The sequence below is a fragment of the Pieris brassicae genome, chromosome 1 (genome assembly GCF_905147105.1).
Source record: "Pieris brassicae chromosome 1, ilPieBrab1.1, whole genome shotgun sequence".
Classification (NCBI taxonomy): domain Eukaryota; kingdom Metazoa; phylum Arthropoda; class Insecta; order Lepidoptera; family Pieridae; genus Pieris; species Pieris brassicae.
In genome coordinates this window covers 16,092,631-16,111,904 of record NC_059665.1, presented here as the reverse complement: position 1 = coordinate 16,111,904, position 19,274 = coordinate 16,092,631, and the positions used below count along the sequence as shown (strand labels likewise).

Genomic DNA, 19,274 nt, shown 5'->3' with positions numbered 1-19,274 from the left:
CAGAAACAACGTAAACCTATAAGCTACGCACTTTCTTCGCCCAACGCTTCTTCTCTTTCAGAGGCCTTATTATATTTATCCTTTTTCTTAAAATCAAAATTTATCAATTCTTAATTTTATACATTCTATACTAACAATATTTAGCAATATCTTTTCAACCTGTTCTGTGTCGAAACATATTCTTCTTGTACAACAGTAGTTTAATTCCTCTCCCCCTCGGACCGCGGAAGCGTTTGGACGTGTCCACAGTGTTAGTTGTTTTAAGAAATATTAAATTAAAATAGTGGTGAGGCTCAGGATCGATCAGGGTGCGGCGTCGTGTATAGTTGGCTGTGCTTTGCCACAGAGCCAAATTACTTGAGAATCAGCGCAGCGAAATATTGCTACAGATTAAGCCAGTGGGTGACGTAAAAGTGTCTATGGTAACGATCACGATCACGATAGTGCCACGACAATCTACGGACACCTTGTGCGAGTGACTGCGGCCAAGCCAGATTAGTCTTTGTTTGTTCGGCGCAATGTCTAGAATTCCGCGTACGCCAACATCTAAAAATTCATTATGGGGTTCCCGCTCGGAATCCGATCTTTCAACAACTGCAAGTGCTAGAAATAGTGGTGAAAGTAATGTTACAACAAGAAACAAGAGACCCAGAATGAACTCTTCCCCCGAAGGCCCGTCTTCTTCTCCTGGTTTTCCGTCTGGGGACTTAAGAACAGACCTTTTAAATATGTTATCTGATTGGAAAAGGGACCATGATCGGCGTTTGGATGAGTGGAAAATAAGTCTTGATGACACCTTATCTAAATTAGTAACTGAAGTGACGCAATTAAAAAAAGAATGTCAAGAAATTAAAAACACGAATAGAGACATAGAAAATGGTATGAAATTTATGAATGAACAACACGAAGAGCTATCGTCCAAAGTCAAAAATCTTGAAGGTCAAAAGAAGGTGAATTCTGAAGCCATAAATAACTTGGAGACCAAAATTCAAGGTTTGCAGTTTCTATCAAGAGTCGCAACTATAGAGGTTCGAAATATACCTCATTACGATAGCGAAAACTTTGAAAGTCTTCTGTCTATCCTTACGAGAATTGGCAAGGAGTTGGATTTAACTATATACTCTAAAGAGTTGCGTGATATTTACCGTTTGCCAGGGAAGCCTGGAACAGCAAGACCCATCGTTGCAGAATTCAGCTGCGTTCACACCAGGAATGAATTACTATCCAGAGTAAGAAAACCGATGTGTTAACAATTTGTCAATTATTTATTCTCAACACAGTTTTAAAACAACATTATAAAACTAGTTACGACCCCGAATTAAATATAAATAAGCGGATTAAACATAAAGTTTGCTGTCGTATTACACGATGGACACGATGTCGTATTACATTTATGGTAGCTGTTAAGACTTAGACATCTCTTAATGGTCATGCAAATGTTTTTTCAACCTCACATACTTCGACAGTTTCTCTCTTATCCGTATTTAAAGCTTACTCTTTGTTTAACATGCAAAGTCCTCTTGAAAATCTCTATCTTGCAGTAATTCCACTTTTATTCTTTCATTAGTTCAACCATTTATACATACTATTTTACGCCAACCCCGATATTACTTTTAATACGCGATATCTCCAAATATTGGTAGGTATGTATGTAAAGGAGTACTACGATACACCCTGGTAACGAGGATCCGCCTCCTTAGCCTTTCGTCCACTATCGCCTAATCAATCATATCTCTCGCCTTTCCTAGATATACATGTAGGAACTCTAAACACCTCCGGCGCCGTCGCCAAAACTGCATGAGACCGTTTCATACCCATCTCGTTTTGGACCCGAGTCCATCAAAGTCTTGCGTGTGTGTTACCGATCGTTGAGGTTATCGTACGCTCTTTTCTTAAACGCTCGTAAGCTCTATCGATGTGTAGACCTCTACTGGCACACTCTACACTACTACTCTACTCTGCAAGAGTACCATTTTGCTTGACTGTACTTTCGCAGCTCACCAAACTTTTTGGAGGCTAATCAAGCCTTACCTCCCAAAACCTCTCAACCACCTTTGCCCATCTATGTGTGAGATGACTACCACTACTCACTAACAGAATTACCTCGGGAAAAACCCAACTGGCGGTCACTACAAAGATGATGGATAGCTGACGGCGCTTCGTCCGAAAATTTACCTGGCGTTTCGAGTCACTATAACATTATCAACCAACCACCATCATAACTATTATATTTTTTTTACTTTTTATTGATTTTCACAAGTATAAGGATAATACTTGGATGGTACAAAAAGTATGTTTTTTTTAAACAAGTCTATTAGACAGCACAGCGTGCTATAAATAATTTGACTGTTTACTTTGTTAAAAATAAAATTGTTTTATAGTTTTCATACACATTATGTTAGATTAAGAAAGCCGTAATCGTTATATTGACTATTTTGATAAACTAACGGCCGTCACAGATGAAATAAATTATAATAATTATAAAATTTATTCATAAGAAACATGGTTGTGACAATATTGATGTAACGATTGTCCCCGCACTAGGGAATTTATGTTATCATTGCAAGTAATTTAATTATACAAAAAGAAAGCCAAATAAATATATCACCGATCACTTTTTTCCTAGTAATCCAGATTTAGTATAATAATGTTTCACAAATCAAGTAATAAAAATAAAAAAGTTCACAAAACTATTTTTTTTCTGAACATACGATATGTAATTTATGTAATCATACATGATTAACTAAATATGAGGGTTTAAAATAAAAATTTGCTTTTTTAAATGGCTTAAGTTTATTGATACTTATATTATAATTATTCATATCCAACAAGATATGGTAGGTTCAGTTCTAGTACCGTTGCTATTTATAATTATGATTAAAAACTTTCCGAACGTTATTAAAACCTCCAACGTCGTATCATTTGCCGATGACGTTAAGGTTTTTAACGTAATTAAGACAAACAATGACTGTCTATGTATTCAATGTATGGGAGGGAAGTCGCAGTATGCTGGGAGCAATGATGAGATTGTACGTTTCGGATAATTATAAACATCATGTTTTTACTGTGTATTCTATTCGTACAGCCCAGCGTCAATGAGTTAGCATTTCCTGCTTGCTCTCGCATCTTAATAAAGCGTATGTGGGATTTAGAAATGTACTTAGAAAAATATTAATGTTATTTTTTTATACATTTCGTTAAAATTTGGACATAATTAGGCGAATAGATTAATTACATCAAAAATGTAGTACCGAAATTGTGATTTAACAATTATTTGACTGAACTGGAATGGGTCGAAAAATGTGTCCAATCGAAACAAAGCAAGCGGAGTCGAAGCTAAAAATTATCCTGTGAAATTATGATTTGAATGCTGCAATAACACTTAATCATTTTTATGGTCGTATTACAAATACTAATTATTGTTTTAATTTTATTGCGTATATTACTACGCAGACCTATACTATGATGCTGTTAATCATTATGTTTCGTAAGTTTCCTTAAATACTAGAAACAGTATATTTTTTATGCACCGTTTGTTAATTTGTTTTACGTGTAATAATTTGAGCCGCCGCCTTTGCTAGGCTATCATGATATAATTCAGTTTTTTAAATTAAATATCTATAATTACTATCGTATTTACTTTGATAAGGATTATTTTATTATATATTTAAGAACCAATTCCAAGAAGTTATAGGAATTTTGCTAACCAGTTCGAAAAATTAATATACTCAATCGAACATAATTCTTTGGCATATTATACATACTGTATAGTTAGTATTGTTATATTATGTTACGCATAAAAAAATACAGTAGTATTTAACTTCCTGTTGATTAACGTACTAAAAAACCTCAAGTTAAAGAATGCGTGTCAAATGTGAGCCTTATAAATAATAAGGGGATACCCCTTATCATGTCTCAGTGATGTCTACACGCACGTATCCCTCAAACATAAGGATTATGGATTGTTTTTTGAGTCACTTTGTTCATATGCCATCTCTATACAAACCCTACCACTGAGACCTGGAACCTAAGGGTTTTTGGGAAACAATAATATTGAATTCAAACATTGATTTCCGTCCAGTAATGCTGTTTATATATTTCTAAATCAAAACAGATTTTTACAAATGACAGTAAATACTTCAAACCTCTGAGTCATCTTTAAACTTAGGGTCCATCTAATAACATCCGGTATATTAGCATAATAGCATACTACATAATTAGAATATTATATAAGTAACATTGAAATGTGTTCAAGGTTAAAAATTCTTCTAATATGCTTCTTACAAACATTATTTTTTACTGTACAAATAAAACGCACTTCGATTTATACATAATGATTTAATTAATTACTTTCAGTCCCCGTAATGACAATCCAATATTCAATTAAAGTTCATGGGAAGGTCGAACTAGCTAACGATGTGTCAAGCATTTGGAAATACTTATCTAAAGTGATTAATATTCCAAAAATTAATTTTCCCGAAGAAAATGCTAACGTACCTAAAGAAGCCGTAACTCAACTTCTGCGAGACGAGATAAAAAAGTACGAGATTATTCATCTGTTTGGGAATCATGCAAAAACATTAAAAGGAAATCCATATGTTAATAATATTAATGTTTAAAAATATGTTTTTTAGTTAATTTCCACCTAAGACTTGGGTCATCTTTAAAAATAATGTCAGATGAATCTGTCACAATACTTTACAATTTTAAATGTTAGGATTGTAGAAACAGGGCTTTGAATCAAAAGCACCTTGCGATAATCATGACCCACTAACGCCAAATAGTGTGTCACGACTGTCGTAATGGGATTTGTATCAGGCGCGCAAACATACATGTCTTCATAACTTTCCTCTTGTATTTCCGACGGCATTTAACTTTTAATGCCAAACAATTTGTATCGAAATGGCGTGACCATTTCCATACATAGCGTGAGGCCATACAAGTCTCAGAAATTTCTGAATATAAGGTAGTGTAGGGATTATAACAAATATTTGGTTTATTTTAGTAACTTTTAATTCATTAAACACATGACTGTGCGAATACAGAATAGATTAGGTCATAGAGTACAATTTTAGGTGATTCAACTTTCTCAATCAATAAAACTGTCTTGTGATACTCGCGTTAATAAAAGACGATCTAGGATCATTATTAACAATATTAAATACTTCTAAAGAATATCTAGTAGTAACTTAAATTATCGGCAACTGTAACAATACTAAAGCTTTCATAAAAAGCATAATTTCACAAAAAATCGTCTAAAGCTAACCTATATGATATTTACATATTCAATAATTGAATGTTACAATTACGTACTATCTTCATAAATGATACAACTTATTAACTATAGATTATACAATGGCGGGGTCCCACTGTGAAATAAAGTCAAAAGTAATAAAAGGATGGATTCATACAACTATGTATTATCTAATCACCTCGTAATTAAGATATTGTTAGCATCCAAATTAAGGGATTTATACGAATTTGTAGTTGTTTATTACATAGGTATTTGTTGACAAAAGTATCATAAAACTGAGCTACTTACATAATTTAAATAAATAAAATAGTACGTGACTAACCAAACAAATAGAGAAATCAAATATGCAAGTCCTTGTCCCGAGTTGAAGAAACGAATTATGAGTGAACGTTTACAATAACACTTAACAGGAAATGAGTATATCGAAATTTAAAAAAAACGGTTGTTCACTGTCTCTTATATGATAAAAGCATCTCAGTTTATGATTAGCTGATAAAAAACATAATTTCACGATTCCGTATTCGAAGAAGCCGAAGATTTAGTTTTATTTAACAACTCCAAAAAACTCTAAGTTACATGGAACAGCGAGTTTTAACAAAACAAGTTAATCGTAATATTAATTGTATGGAAATTATATTAAATCACGCGCGCTCGGTCGCGTGACCTTTTTGCCTACAAATTCGATTTGCGTTAATTGTTTTTAACTATAGCAAAATTATTTTGCATGTGCGGATGCAGACGGGGTGCCATGACCCCACATTGGGACTTTAGACCTGGTCTTGCTGTAGATTGTTTTAACATGAAAACATAAACTTTCACTGTGTAATCCCCGCCTCCTGAAGCAAATTCTGAAATTCGCCATTGCGTTTACTACTTAAATGTACTAATTAGTAGTACAGGAGTAGTTAAGCAATAAGAAAGAACACCGGTGTCATTTAGTTTGCATACTTATATGAATCTTATTAGTTTAATAACATAGGGAATTTTAAGGGGCTTTATCGTTCCCATCATACAAAGTTAAATTAGTAAAATCAAGGCATAAACTATGACGTAAAAGACAAAGCACGTGTAATTAGCACATTATTGTTTTATTAAACACACAAGAATAATTTTAAAAAAAACGCTTATTCATAACGTAAGTATGCAAATAAAAAAATTAAGCTATTTTATCTTATATTTAAAGCTTACCGATTGCTATATTTTACTTATAAATCATAGTAACTAGATTACCAGATCCAGGTGCAGATCTTAGCAATATTGAGCTAATGATAAAAAATAGACAGTAAAAATTTGCCCTTTTAAAATAATAAAAACAACAAAAATAAACAAAAATACGTTTATTAATAACGAATTTTTATAAAATATAATATTTACAACAACGTAATCACAAATGAGAATAGGCCCCATAATAAAATCCGGGCCAATAATTTAGTACACTTTTATACCTAATGGAATACATATATTTCGTGTAATTAGTGTTCGCAGTGCATCCCATACGATTTCTTTAGAAAAAGCTAGGCTTAAATCCTATAAATATTTTACTAAAAATTGAAAACACAACTTGAACAATAACCTCATACAAAATCAGTCTAATTACACCGATTTTATTATTCATAGACATTAATTTCACTTTAGCGAAAATAGTTTTATACCGTCAAATTGTGTTAACGCTTTGACGAATCGGTATATTTCAATCAGTGTAAAGACTGGTTTAGTCTATAAGATAGCATTGCTAGCCAAAAACATTGGACACAGGAAATATTAATGACGTAAATTCTAGCAAATAAACAACATTTTAAGGTCACATTTAAATGCTACTCTGTATAACGAAACGTGGACCCGTAGTATTTGTCTACGATTTTGAGATAAATAAAATGGTAACCATGGCAACATCTACTCCACATTCAGGCAAAGTTTTTGACCAGCTGTGTTATTAATCGGCCTAGTAATACAATGATAGGCATGAATATTTTAAAGCCCCGACGCTTTAAGAAGATATAAATATTGGTAATCATAATTTATGCTGTATCGCATTACTAAAAAACTTCAACCTATTTGCAAATTGTCAAAATGCAGTCCGACGCAACATAAAAGTCAATTGTTGTCAACATATTAAGTTTACAATTGTTTTAAGATTAAATAATGCAGCTGAAAGCCACCATTTGGCGGGAGGACTGGAAGCGCTGGAAGTTTCTCGTTTCGGAGGCCAGGACACTTTTTGGGTTACAGAGCCAATGATTAAGTCAGAGTCATTTAAAACCTTCCAAAAAGGTACTTGGATGAAATAAATTTCCATGGGAAGATATTTTTAAAATACAGTGGATTTCGGTTATAATATCTGGACGTCGTTACAAGCAAAGTTAAAGAGTCATATTCTGAGTAGAGACACAGTTCCTACTTAGAATATCACATAACAAAATACAGGCTTGCTTCTGTGTGATTGTAAGAGGTAAGAATGTGTCTTTGGCGACCGAGTGAGGCAGCCGCATTATCTGCACGGGTTTTAGTTTGTTACAAATGATTTAAAAAAATCTTGTGAAAAAAAAGTTGCTATACCAGAAGTCGCAATGAATATATATACAGTGGGAACTCTATAACTGGAAACTAGTAAAGTCGAAATCCTCAGTATGTCGAAAAAATAGCCATTACCATACCGCTGAACCCCTAATTACGCGATATCTCCATTATTTAGACTTTATAACTCGAAAAAATGCTATTTCACTACGATGTATTGATAAAATATATTTATACTCAAGTGAAAATCAAAAAGAAGACTCCCTAAGTCGTAGTTAGTAAAATATCATGACGTCTGAATAAAATCCAAAATTAATGTTTGGGTTCATCAACATCGGGTTCGGGCAAGACAAAAACAATAGGTTAGAATCGGGGCTTCTACGCACACGTGAATGAATGAATACATTAATTGCATACAATTGAAAATTACAGTTAAAAATCGCGCCTCTGTAGATTGAAATATCAGCAGTAAAATCACATGTATGTCAAAGTTCTTGTCAAGTCGAAAAATCGTTAACTCTATTTTTTGCGTTACTAGATAGTCGAGTTATAGAGATTCCACTATATATATAATAATATCTATGAAATTTCTTCTAAAGTAAGCTTTAAATTCAAATAATTAATAGCTAACTGGTTGCTACAACCAAGGTCGTAAATGAAATCCACTGTATATATAAAAGCGTATCTAATTTTCACATAGGGCTAATAAATTGTGATACTATATTAATAAACTACCTACTAAACGCCGGGGCTGTTCAGTTTCACTATTCAACGGAGGTCAGGGTTGTCGTTAATCTGTTTCTTGATGCGAACCAGTATAGTAGTGTACCATTGGTCGAGTCGGGATATGCTGTCGTATGTTTTCACAGCTTCGGTGAACGCGTCCATGTTCTGCTCTTCCAGGTGTTCAATCAATTCCTGAAAAAAAAATTACAAATTACAATTACATTTCTACAACCACAGATCAAAATCCACAGGCAAAATCATTTGTAAAGTATAAATACAAAAAAAACTACTCATCGAATTTTATTTAATATTTTGATTGTTCGGTTTTTTGTCTGTAAAAACATAATTATATATCCTATGATACATTTCCTGTATTGTTTTCCGAGGGAGTTAAAATCCTGTATTTCATAAAAAAGTACAAGATTTAACTTAACTTAACTTTTTCCTCCTATATTGTTTACGAAATTGTGTGCAAATGTTCAAATCCTCACATATTTTTACATAAATCTAAATTTGAGTTACCTAATTTAATTTAATTTTAATAATTGTAATTAAAGACACGTCAATAAACGTCTAGTAATTTACTTCTGGTTTTTGCTACAAAAATACTGTATATTTTATATAATTATATAACAACTAAATATTTGTAATAAGCAAATCTTAAAATCACAAATTAATCAATACTTCATATCATAAGTTACAATCTCAGCTTGGGCGCTCACAAAAATGTCAAACTTCATACAACAAAATGATTTGACAGCTTAAGCAACTAGATTTATTTGATTAACATTCTAGAAGTGTTGGCCTTAGAGCTCTATTTGGTTAGGTTAATATGTAAGTATGTATATAAAAAAGTAAAAAAATCTTTAAAATGTAATACAAATTAAATTGTTATTTTTACCTTAATTAACTTGCATTCCCGGGTATCGGCAAAGGCAGGGTAAAGCCCACAGTACTTCTCAACGGCGTGCTGAGCGTTCAATATGTCCACACAGAGATGGCACAGAGCAGCACGGAACATATATTCCTTTGCGCTGTATTTCAACAGGCTGTTGTCTAGGGATGATTTTGCAATCTGGAATTATAATATTAAAGTTTTCTATATACAAATATTTTTAAAAATATCTTCACCGACATTAAACTTAACTTAAGGATCTGAAATATTCTGTTTCAATATTATTACCAAACTTCTAACCACCAACTCTGTAAATTATAGGACAATCTTAGGCTTTATATTTTCAACGATAACAAATTAAAATACCCGTGCACTATGATGATGCTACCTCAAACTATTACTAATATGACTAGGACACTAACAGAAATATTTCCTGTTATTCATACTAACCTGTTCATAAATCTGTATGGCCTTGTCATAGTGTTCCAGCTGAGCTGCATACTGGGCCAATTTCAGCATACACTTGTTAGCTGAAGATGTGGATTCCTCACCACGGAAGTAGTCAGCTGCTTGCTCGTAATGCTGCATCGCACGACCAAGGTCGACACACTCGCTCTCGTAAAGTTCCGCTATGTTCTGTAAAATAAAGATGGAAAAAGTTAATCTATAAAATGGTGATCACATGTCATTTGCAGATGACTAGTCTGGGACAGTAAAGTCTAGCAGATATATTTCGTTCAGAATATTAAGTAATACATTAACGTTCCATTGCTACAAAAACCCCGTGGAGCTACAACCTTTTTGTCTAACTCCTCACATTTCTGTATCTATTTCGTGATCACTTTTTTTTTAATAAGCAAGTAGGTCAGCCTTCTATGTCTGACAACCTCCGTCGACTTTTTGATGGCATTCCGGATTCCTCTCGATGTTATCCTTCAGTGTTAAAGTGAAAAGAGATAAAAAGTCCAGTCAAGTCTGCAGTTGACCTTTCGAACCTGCTACTTCAGGGATGGGAAATTCACGATATAGTCAGTACTGCTCTCTACTGCTACAGCTGACATTAAGAAACGTTCTGGCTTCTCTTAGAAAGGCGATAATTTTACTAGAATTAAATAACAATTATAAATACATACTTGATGTTGTTTAGCAGCTACAGTAAAGCGTCCCATATCAGTGTATATCTCAATAGCTTTAAGAAGACAAGATACCGCTTCTGCAACAAATTGAAAAATGGGTACCTCCTTTAATAATTTTCTAGTTTCTCCAGATCATTAATTGTTTAAAGAGGTTTTGTTGCCAGAGAGTCATTATAAAGTAAAACTTTCACAGGTTTTGTTTTGTTTGCCTTGTCAAGTAATATCTACGGTTTAGATAATTTTTTTGCATGTTGCATAATGGTAAAGATTGTACTTTGATAACACAAATCTATTAGTCATTGAAAGTGATCGCGTAATCAGTGATATTGATTAAAACTACTAATTAGAATATTTTAACATATTGAATTATTATACGAAAAGTTTTAGTAAACAATTTTACTAATTACAATCTAGCACGATTACTTACTTTACGATTTTTTTGCTAAATAAATATGTTGCTTTTAACTATAGTAAATTAGTCATCAAAAATGATATTCTAAAAAAATTATAATCATTCCCCGAACCTGATCCTAAACAATGTAAAACTACTATGAGTATATAATTGCTATGTCTATACACATTCCAAAAATATAAAGCTTGAAGATCTTTAACAGTAAGTGTAAGCACATAAAATGCAACCATAAAAGCACACTATGCTGTATTAACAGGTTATACCTACAATGCACTAGCATATTAAACTGATTATAATCAGTGGTCTCAAGTAATATTTTAATTTGTGTATAGTTGGGTGGTGAGTACTCTGTTACAATTGCCAAACTACATGAATGCAAACACCTCGCCTTGGAAGTCCTGGAATTGATTTTCACCAAAACAATTGTTTCAGGTTAGTAGATGTAGGTTAAAAAGCAATAAAGCAGATACACAAATGAATCTTTACCATGCATTTGTTGAGTTGTCATACTTTAAAAGAGTAAACTAGTTAATATTATATATATAATATAAGTTGACACAAGGGTAACTTACATATTTTGAGGTGTTGATAGTTTAATATGATAGGTACAAGATTGTCATTCATCATTAGTGAAAAAAATATATTTAAAAAAGAAATATGTTCACTATACAGTATGCCATTATGAAACTGTTGTCCACAATTTTTGAAAGGATATTAATATTGTAGATGTACATCTTCAATATTGACTAAAATAAATACTCTTTTCTTCTTTTAAGTCATGACTACAGCACTATATAGAAATACATTTTCATTAATGTAATCATAATCTACTTACCATTAGGATCACATTTCTTATAACAATTAGAAGCATCTACAAAGTTTGTTGCAGCATCATGGCGGACACCAGCTTTAAGGTGAAGCTGGGCAGCACTGCAGAATGCCTGCCCAGCTTGAGCCCACTTCTTAGCCATCTTGAACAAATTTGCTGCTCTGAGGTAGCAATCTACAGCTTCTTCAACTTTCGATGAGCCCCTAAATATAAGATAATTATTTTATACAAATGGTTAGGCTTACTAATCAATGTTTAAAGTTTATAAATTCCATTAATTTAATATTAATTAATTAGTACTTAATAAGTTTAGCTTGGCTTGAAACTACATTAACAGATACATTGTATTATTTAATGACATTCTGTAGCCTAAATTCACAACACATTTATTTAAAAATGTAAATGTTGCTACATTTAACTGATTATTTTACCTACATGCATGGTTGATTCGAAACAGAATAGATGATGGATAGATTGATTGTTGGGTTGGATAGATCTACTTGGCCAATTTTTAAGGTTATATATACTTACAATACAAAAATTAGATTTTATGTAATAGATCCTATTTATAGCTTTCATATTACTTTGTCAATTATAATTAATTTGCCACTGTTATTAAAACTATTGACTGTTTTCAAATTAATATTATGTAAAATAGACTTTACATAAAACTTTTTCAATATAATATCTTATTATTTACACCAAAACCCCATTCATAAATTGAATTAAAGTGATGGATGCAGTCAGGTTTTCTTTAAGAAAAGTCATAACTTCTAACAAAATAAATGACTAAAATTCAACCTAGATCCTTGGTCTTTACGACAATTATGAGTCCAAAAGTAATGCATATGTAATTAGTTTTCATAAAATACAAGGACATTTCTGTTTACGCCTCAGCTAAGTTTTGCTAACATTACGATCGATTAAAATTCGTGGTTCCCAATTAATGCAAAAAGACATATTCCTTATAAAAGTCAAGTTATTCAGATGTTTTTAATATTCCCGAATAATTATTAGATAAAATTTTTGCTAAAAGAAATGGTACATTGGATCTTAAGGAAAATAAAGGAAAGTCATTGTCCTCACCCGAATAAGGATCCAAGAAAAGATTTGGATGTACTTAGCTTCTTTTCTGCCTCCGCTATCAGTTGCATTGCTTTTTGTTCATTATCTGCCATTTTCGTGGCGAATTTATCCAACTATTTTAGCAAAGGATTCCAACCAAAAGTGCAAAATTAATAATTTATTGACAAAAATGTCGTCACTCCTAACGATTCACTTCGTCGCTGTCATCGATTAATCGTTGTTGCCAACAACAAATAAAGATATAAGACTTTCGTTTAGAAACAAAATAAAATATAATCAATTCAATAATACATATATGGCTAAAATATCATATTTTTATTACAACTAAGTTTATTTGCGATGATACTCTTTTATTATATTATAATAAAATAGCTAACCGTATTTTCTAATACATGTCGCTATGGGTGTTACGTGACTAGTAGTTTTGTAACTATTACTAAGTTATATATTTTTATTATTTATTTAAGTTTCGGACAGGCCAACGTATCGTGGCTTTCATGTGACATTAAAAGTAGACGATTACAATTTTAATATATAATAATAAAGGAAGCAGTTGATTAGCAGTAAAAATATGTAATAATATTTTATAGTGTTTTTTTAATTCACTGGTATTTACCGACGTATCATATAAATCATGTAGGAAATAAGCCGGAGCCCATACCAGACAAAAATACTAAGCACTCAGTAGGTATTAGTATTCTAATTAAATTAGCATGATGAATGAATGATCACATCACGTCAGCTTATATCATTAGTCATTCGTATGATAGTAAGTGAATCGCGTCGTAATACACCTTTGTCTAGTAGGTCGAGCTATATTATTACCGAAAAGTATTCTACATACTAGCCCCGCACGTTGATATTGCGATGGAACCTTGTCACAATAACAGCTGCGTGACGTCATCCACCGCAGAAAAGTACAGACAACAAATTAGTATTATTATTATTATATTAATTTATTTACTTCAATGTAGGTGAACAATCTGTATCGGTAATCTTCTTTTCGTGTGGTGTTGCTACCTCTGGTGAAAAAAGTTTAGAATCTAGGGTTATATTATACGTATTTACATTATATTATATACCAGTGGCACTTTTCCTGATTGCTGGAAATTATCTTATATAGCGCCTATCTTTAAGACTGGTGAAAGGAGTGATTTCGAAAATTACCGACCGATTTCAATACTTTCTGCAATCCCTAAGATCTTAGAAAGATTAGTTCACCGACGAATTTATTCCAGCCTAAGGCACGTTATTATAGACCAACAGCATGGATTCGCAGCTTGTAAATCTACTCTCTCTAACCTCCTTGTTTTTACTAATTATATTTTTAGCGGTTTAGATAATAAACATCAGATAGACACAATCTACACGGACTTTCAGAAGGCTTTTGATAAGGTTGACCATATGATGCTTTTACAAAAGCTGTCTTTTAATCGTATTAAGGGCAATCTTTTAAGATGGTTTACAGCATATCTATCTATTCGTGTTCAATCAGTTGTAATAAATGGATTTACTTCTTCTCAAATAATAGTGACATCCGGTGTCCCCCAGGGCTCAATCCTTGGGCCGTTGCTCTTTTCTTTATTTATCAACGACATATCTAAATGTTTTTTACACTGCAAGTACTTGTTATATGATGACGACCTAAAGTTATATAAAACGCTTAATTATGCTTAAAATACAGTAAATGCCAGCATATAGTGTTTACAAGGAAAATACATAAAACAATCACGGCCAACTTCACCCTTGGAAACCATTCCCTTGAACGTGTGGGCTCTGTAAGGGATCTTGGGGTCCTTCTTGACTCCAAATTATCCCTAGATAAACACATAGGCTTGATTATTAATAAAGCCTACCGTATGTTGGGTTTCATAACGCGTGTCACCAAACCTTTCAAAGACAAAACCACATATATTCACCTCTATAAGACGGTTGTGCAGTCGCAGTTGGAATACGCTTGTCCAATCCCTACTACGCTATATATGTCACACAACTGGAGGCTGTACAAAAGAAATTTTTACGTATTTTAAATTGTCGCATGAACGGTGGTAGGGCTAAATACAACGAACTTTTAAAAAAATATAATTTACTTTCTTTGAGTACTAGGCGTAGTTTGATAGATTGTGTCATTATAAGAAAAATATGTATACATGAACTAACTTGTTCAAATCTTCTTGAACTCATAAGATTCAATATTCCTGCCAGATGTCTACGCTCGCACAGAACCTTTAACCTTCCGACTCCCAGAACCAACGTTGGGTTCCGTGAGCCTCTTCACAGGATGTGTTCTACTTTGGACTTTGCTACTAATATCGATCTTTTTTCGCACTCCTCTACTGCTTCATTTAAGAATAGGTTAAAACAACTATTAAAGTCGTAAACCTTGTATCTTTCTTCTTATATCTTGCTACTAGTATATTTTTTGTTCTACCGATTTATTAACTTTGTATTAACAATACAATTATTGTCTACTTAAATATTTTGTTCTGCTGTCATGTCATGATCTGTTTTGCTTTATATCTTATTTTTTTATCAGTGAAACTTTTTGTGGATATATCCAATGCTTTAATTTTATGTTTATATTTCTTTTCTGACTTATACTTTTAGAGATGTTTCTGTTTGTTTCCCAATGAATAAATAAATAAATAGTATATTTATAGGTATTTAATAATAAATATTACCTACTAATATTATAAATGTAAAAGAGGTCTTGTCTGTTTGATACGTTTCAATTTGAATGGCAACTAATAAATAAAACCAAGTATTAATAAAATAGATGTTTATTATTACAATTTAATAATTCTAAATATTTCTTCAATTCCATTCATATTATCACTGTCATCTGAATCATGCTCTCGTCGTAATTTAGTCACTGTATTGTTGCAATGCCCGTAGTACACGTCACACGTTCCGTCACTTAGGTAGATTTTTGTACATGATTTAAAATGTCCGTCATAAGTTTCTTTAAAAGTAGCATGTCCTCACTAGCGTCCGATCCAATTTTTAGGGCACGGTTTATATTTTGAATCTATAACTTAGAGCCCTCTTTCTCCTTAAAGAAATGATTGTCCACTTTAATAATCATTTCACGAGCACGGCTGTTTATTACTTTCTTGCTCATTTTAATGTAAGTATGATTACAAAACTAATCAACATATAAAACAGGATAACGAAAATAATAAGCAACCAAGATCTTGCGCACGGTACTGACACTGACAGTTCGACAGTCGAATACGTCACTAAGATGGCCGCCAGTCGCAATATCAACGTGCGGGACTTATACATTACTGCTTTTGCGTATTTGTATTGTTGAAAACACTTCCCTTTCGCAGCCAAGATACGTGTTACTATACCACCGCAAAATCGACAGCATAGCTCCAAACTGCTGTTCATGGCACCTTATTCCGTCATATTGTCTCTGTATTAAATGTATTCCTAATGTCATATTTATAAACGTAATAAAAGTTAAAACTTCACAATATTGAATTAAATTCAATATATCAAGTTTAAACAGTCGCAAACTTTTAATAAGATTAAAGCTTAGTTATTAAAAATCAGAATTAAGAGTAATAATAAAATGAAAATAAAATAAATAACTATTAATAATTAAAAATAACAATGATAAGATTTTTTAAATTCTGTATTTTATTTACTTTGGTATCGAAAAAATTATATGCGTGATAGCCATTAAAACCAACTAAAGGGGACAAAGCGGGCGACGGAGACAACAAACTGAATAAAGCGCGGGCATAGATAGTCCGTACCCCGTTTGCAATGAACTAGATCGAACAAGATGCGCCCTTACTTTAACATTACTTTTTTAAAGCGCGAAATTTAGTAAGTAGTAGAAAGTATCGTTGTATCGGCAATTAAAATATCGCTGTTGCCGATATATCGGTAACCCCAAAGTATCGCCGGATGCATCCCTTGTTAATGTATATATCAATTAACTTTTGGTTATATCAGTGACTTGTTACTAGTTAATATGTAGTTGTAAAACCTGTTTGAGTAAGGAACTAATAGAAGTTTATGCTGCTATGTATATGATAGCTTTATTTTTGGCAATTGCATTCATTGATTAATGTTTACTAGGAAAAGATGTTAAAGTAGTTTACATTACCTCTTACCGGTAGTAATATTCTGGTGTAATAAACGAATACTGTACATCTAATTCATATATGAATGAACCTACTAATAGATTTATTTATATGAAACATGTAGGTAGTAAAATAATTTCGCTCATAATCTAATTCTACTTATGTATAGAAGAAATTTAGTTAAAATACATTGAGCGTTGGGGCAGTGCTGCGGTATAATAGACTTCCACAATATATAAAAAGTGCAGATATCCTGGCAATAATTAAATAAAGACTAAAAGACCATCTCTTGAGTGATCCCAGTTATCTACGTAAATGAAAGTCCACCCAAGTTCAACTTCGCTAATTCTTCCCTGAAGCTCGATGATAGTACCTATATAAGTTCTCATGTAAGTCATGCGATTGTCTGTTATGAGAATAATTGTCTTTAACCCTAAAATAATTTGTGTTTAAGTAAGGCACCTCTGTTGACTATCTTCCTTAACATATTGCGTAGTATAAATAAAAAAATAAGCAAATATAACAATTTATTAAACATTACCGACATTACTAATTAATTAACACTTCTGAACACACACAAGTGAATCAAATTTAATGCATTATTATTGTAGATCGTAGATGTATTCATATCTTTATACGTAGTTAAGAACCGAAAAATCGTAATTTACTATTAATCATAAGTATTAATGAGCAGCGAAAAGCCATTAATATGTTGCTATAACAAAATTGTTCAATTCATCAAAACTAACAATAGATAGATGTTATGATTTCATAAAATTGTTACTTTATAAGTTACTTTGTAAGTTTATATACCTATATTATTAGCTTCTAATATAATTACAATAATATATTTAGAACTTCTAATTCATTAGTGACTGCTTTCACATCTTAAATATACAAATAAAATGTACCATCATTTTACATTATGATAAGCCATACACTTAAATTGTATAAAGTTTACAACAAACAAGTATCTTTAATTTACAAGCTACATAATGTAGGGAAGAGTAGGGTAATGGGAGTCAGCGGGCAATGGGAGTCACCCACACCACTACGAAACACTACATGAGACCGACGCGTAAACAGCGTCCTCAGCCCCCGCTTCGGGCTCCCGCAAGTCCACTCATACGCCACTGAGAAACGACCGTGTTTTCTTTTTGCGCTCCGCTGATGTAATTTTTCGTAAATGCAAATTAGAAGGTAAGTACCAAATATCTTGCAGTATGCGGTTATGACATTTACACTTACTTAGTTAGACGTTTCAAATTGTGATATGCAGTTCAGATTATATCAGTGTATTAAAGTTTTTTTTTATTTTTTACTCATTAGTGTAGTTGTGGGTAATGAGAGTCATGCCGAAAGTACGCGTCAGGACAACTGAAAAGGCTTCCTGGTCTTCTGATAGCTTAAATAAAGCTATACAGCTCATTGATGGCGGTTCTTCTATAAGAAATGCTGCTAAAGTAATGGGAATCCCTTTTTCAAGCCTTCAGAAGAGGATAAAAAAAGGTTCTACCTTAGCACCACATCTAGGACGATTCACTGTCTTTAGTCGTGAGGAAGAAGCCGAGCTAGCGAACTTGGTGAAGAAAAGGGCAAATATTTTCTATGGTTGCACTGCTAATCAAATCAGAAGAGTCACTTTCGAATATGCTGAAAAATTAAATGTGAAGCACAATTTTAATCAAGCTTCAAAAATGGCTGGACGCGATTGGTTGCATGAAAAGAGAAAACATGGAAAGGCAAAGGACAAGGAAAAAAGACTATAGTACAGAAGAAAGGTCCTGAAAAGGCAAAGCGCCAAGTATTACAAGAACAGAACGAAACTTCTATATCAGATGTTGGCACTGACGACTTATGCCAGGACGATGAGGATGATGACGCAAAAGATGCTAGAAACAGATGCCTAGTATGCGACGAATTCGGAAGAAACAACGAGATGTGGTATACCTCGTGTGGACTATGGGCTCACGCGGAGTGCACTGGATGGGAGTCAGCTGAAGGTTATGTTTGCGACGTATGCTAGATTTTATTTGACTCCGATTGCCCCCAGGGTGATCATCATTACCCCTACGTTGGTGTAATGGGAGTCAAATCTGTTTTTTTTTTTAAACTTTTATAATTTCCAAAGTTGATTGTCAAAGTGACTGAAATTGATCTCTAATGATAGTTTAATAAGCAAATTATGTTTACACGCAGTTATAATAAATACTTTCGTTTTAATTAAAATTTTATTTGAGTTCTCGCTTAAGTGACCCCCATTACCCTCTTTTACCCTACTTTTTCAAATTTAAGAACCATTTCAAAGACTGTATGTACAGTATA

The 19,274-nt window shown here is 32.7% G+C and overlaps 1 protein-coding gene and 1 long non-coding RNA gene across 2 annotated transcripts; one reads left to right on the top strand and one right to left on the bottom strand.

Annotated features, from left to right (window-relative positions):
* The first annotated feature begins 2,945 nt into the window (after positions 1-2,945).
* Positions 2,946-4,622, top strand: LOC123707603. The gene is made up of 2 exons (XR_006753514.1): positions 2,946-3,487; positions 4,357-4,622. It is a non-coding gene; the product is annotated as an uncharacterized LOC123707603 (long non-coding RNA).
* Positions 4,623-6,576: 1,954 nt separating this feature from the next.
* Positions 6,577-13,054, bottom strand: LOC123707596 (alpha-soluble NSF attachment protein). The gene is made up of 6 exons (XM_045657781.1): positions 12,853-13,054; positions 11,773-11,969; positions 10,523-10,602; positions 9,840-10,025; positions 9,396-9,569; positions 6,577-8,686 (listed from the first exon to the last, which is right to left on the bottom strand). Exons 1-6 carry the CDS (start codon positions 12,942-12,944, stop codon positions 8,537-8,539), a joined length of 879 nt encoding a protein of 292 aa, XP_045513737.1. The 5' UTR covers positions 12,945-13,054; the 3' UTR covers positions 6,577-8,536.
* Positions 13,055-19,274: the final 6,220 nt, after the last annotated feature.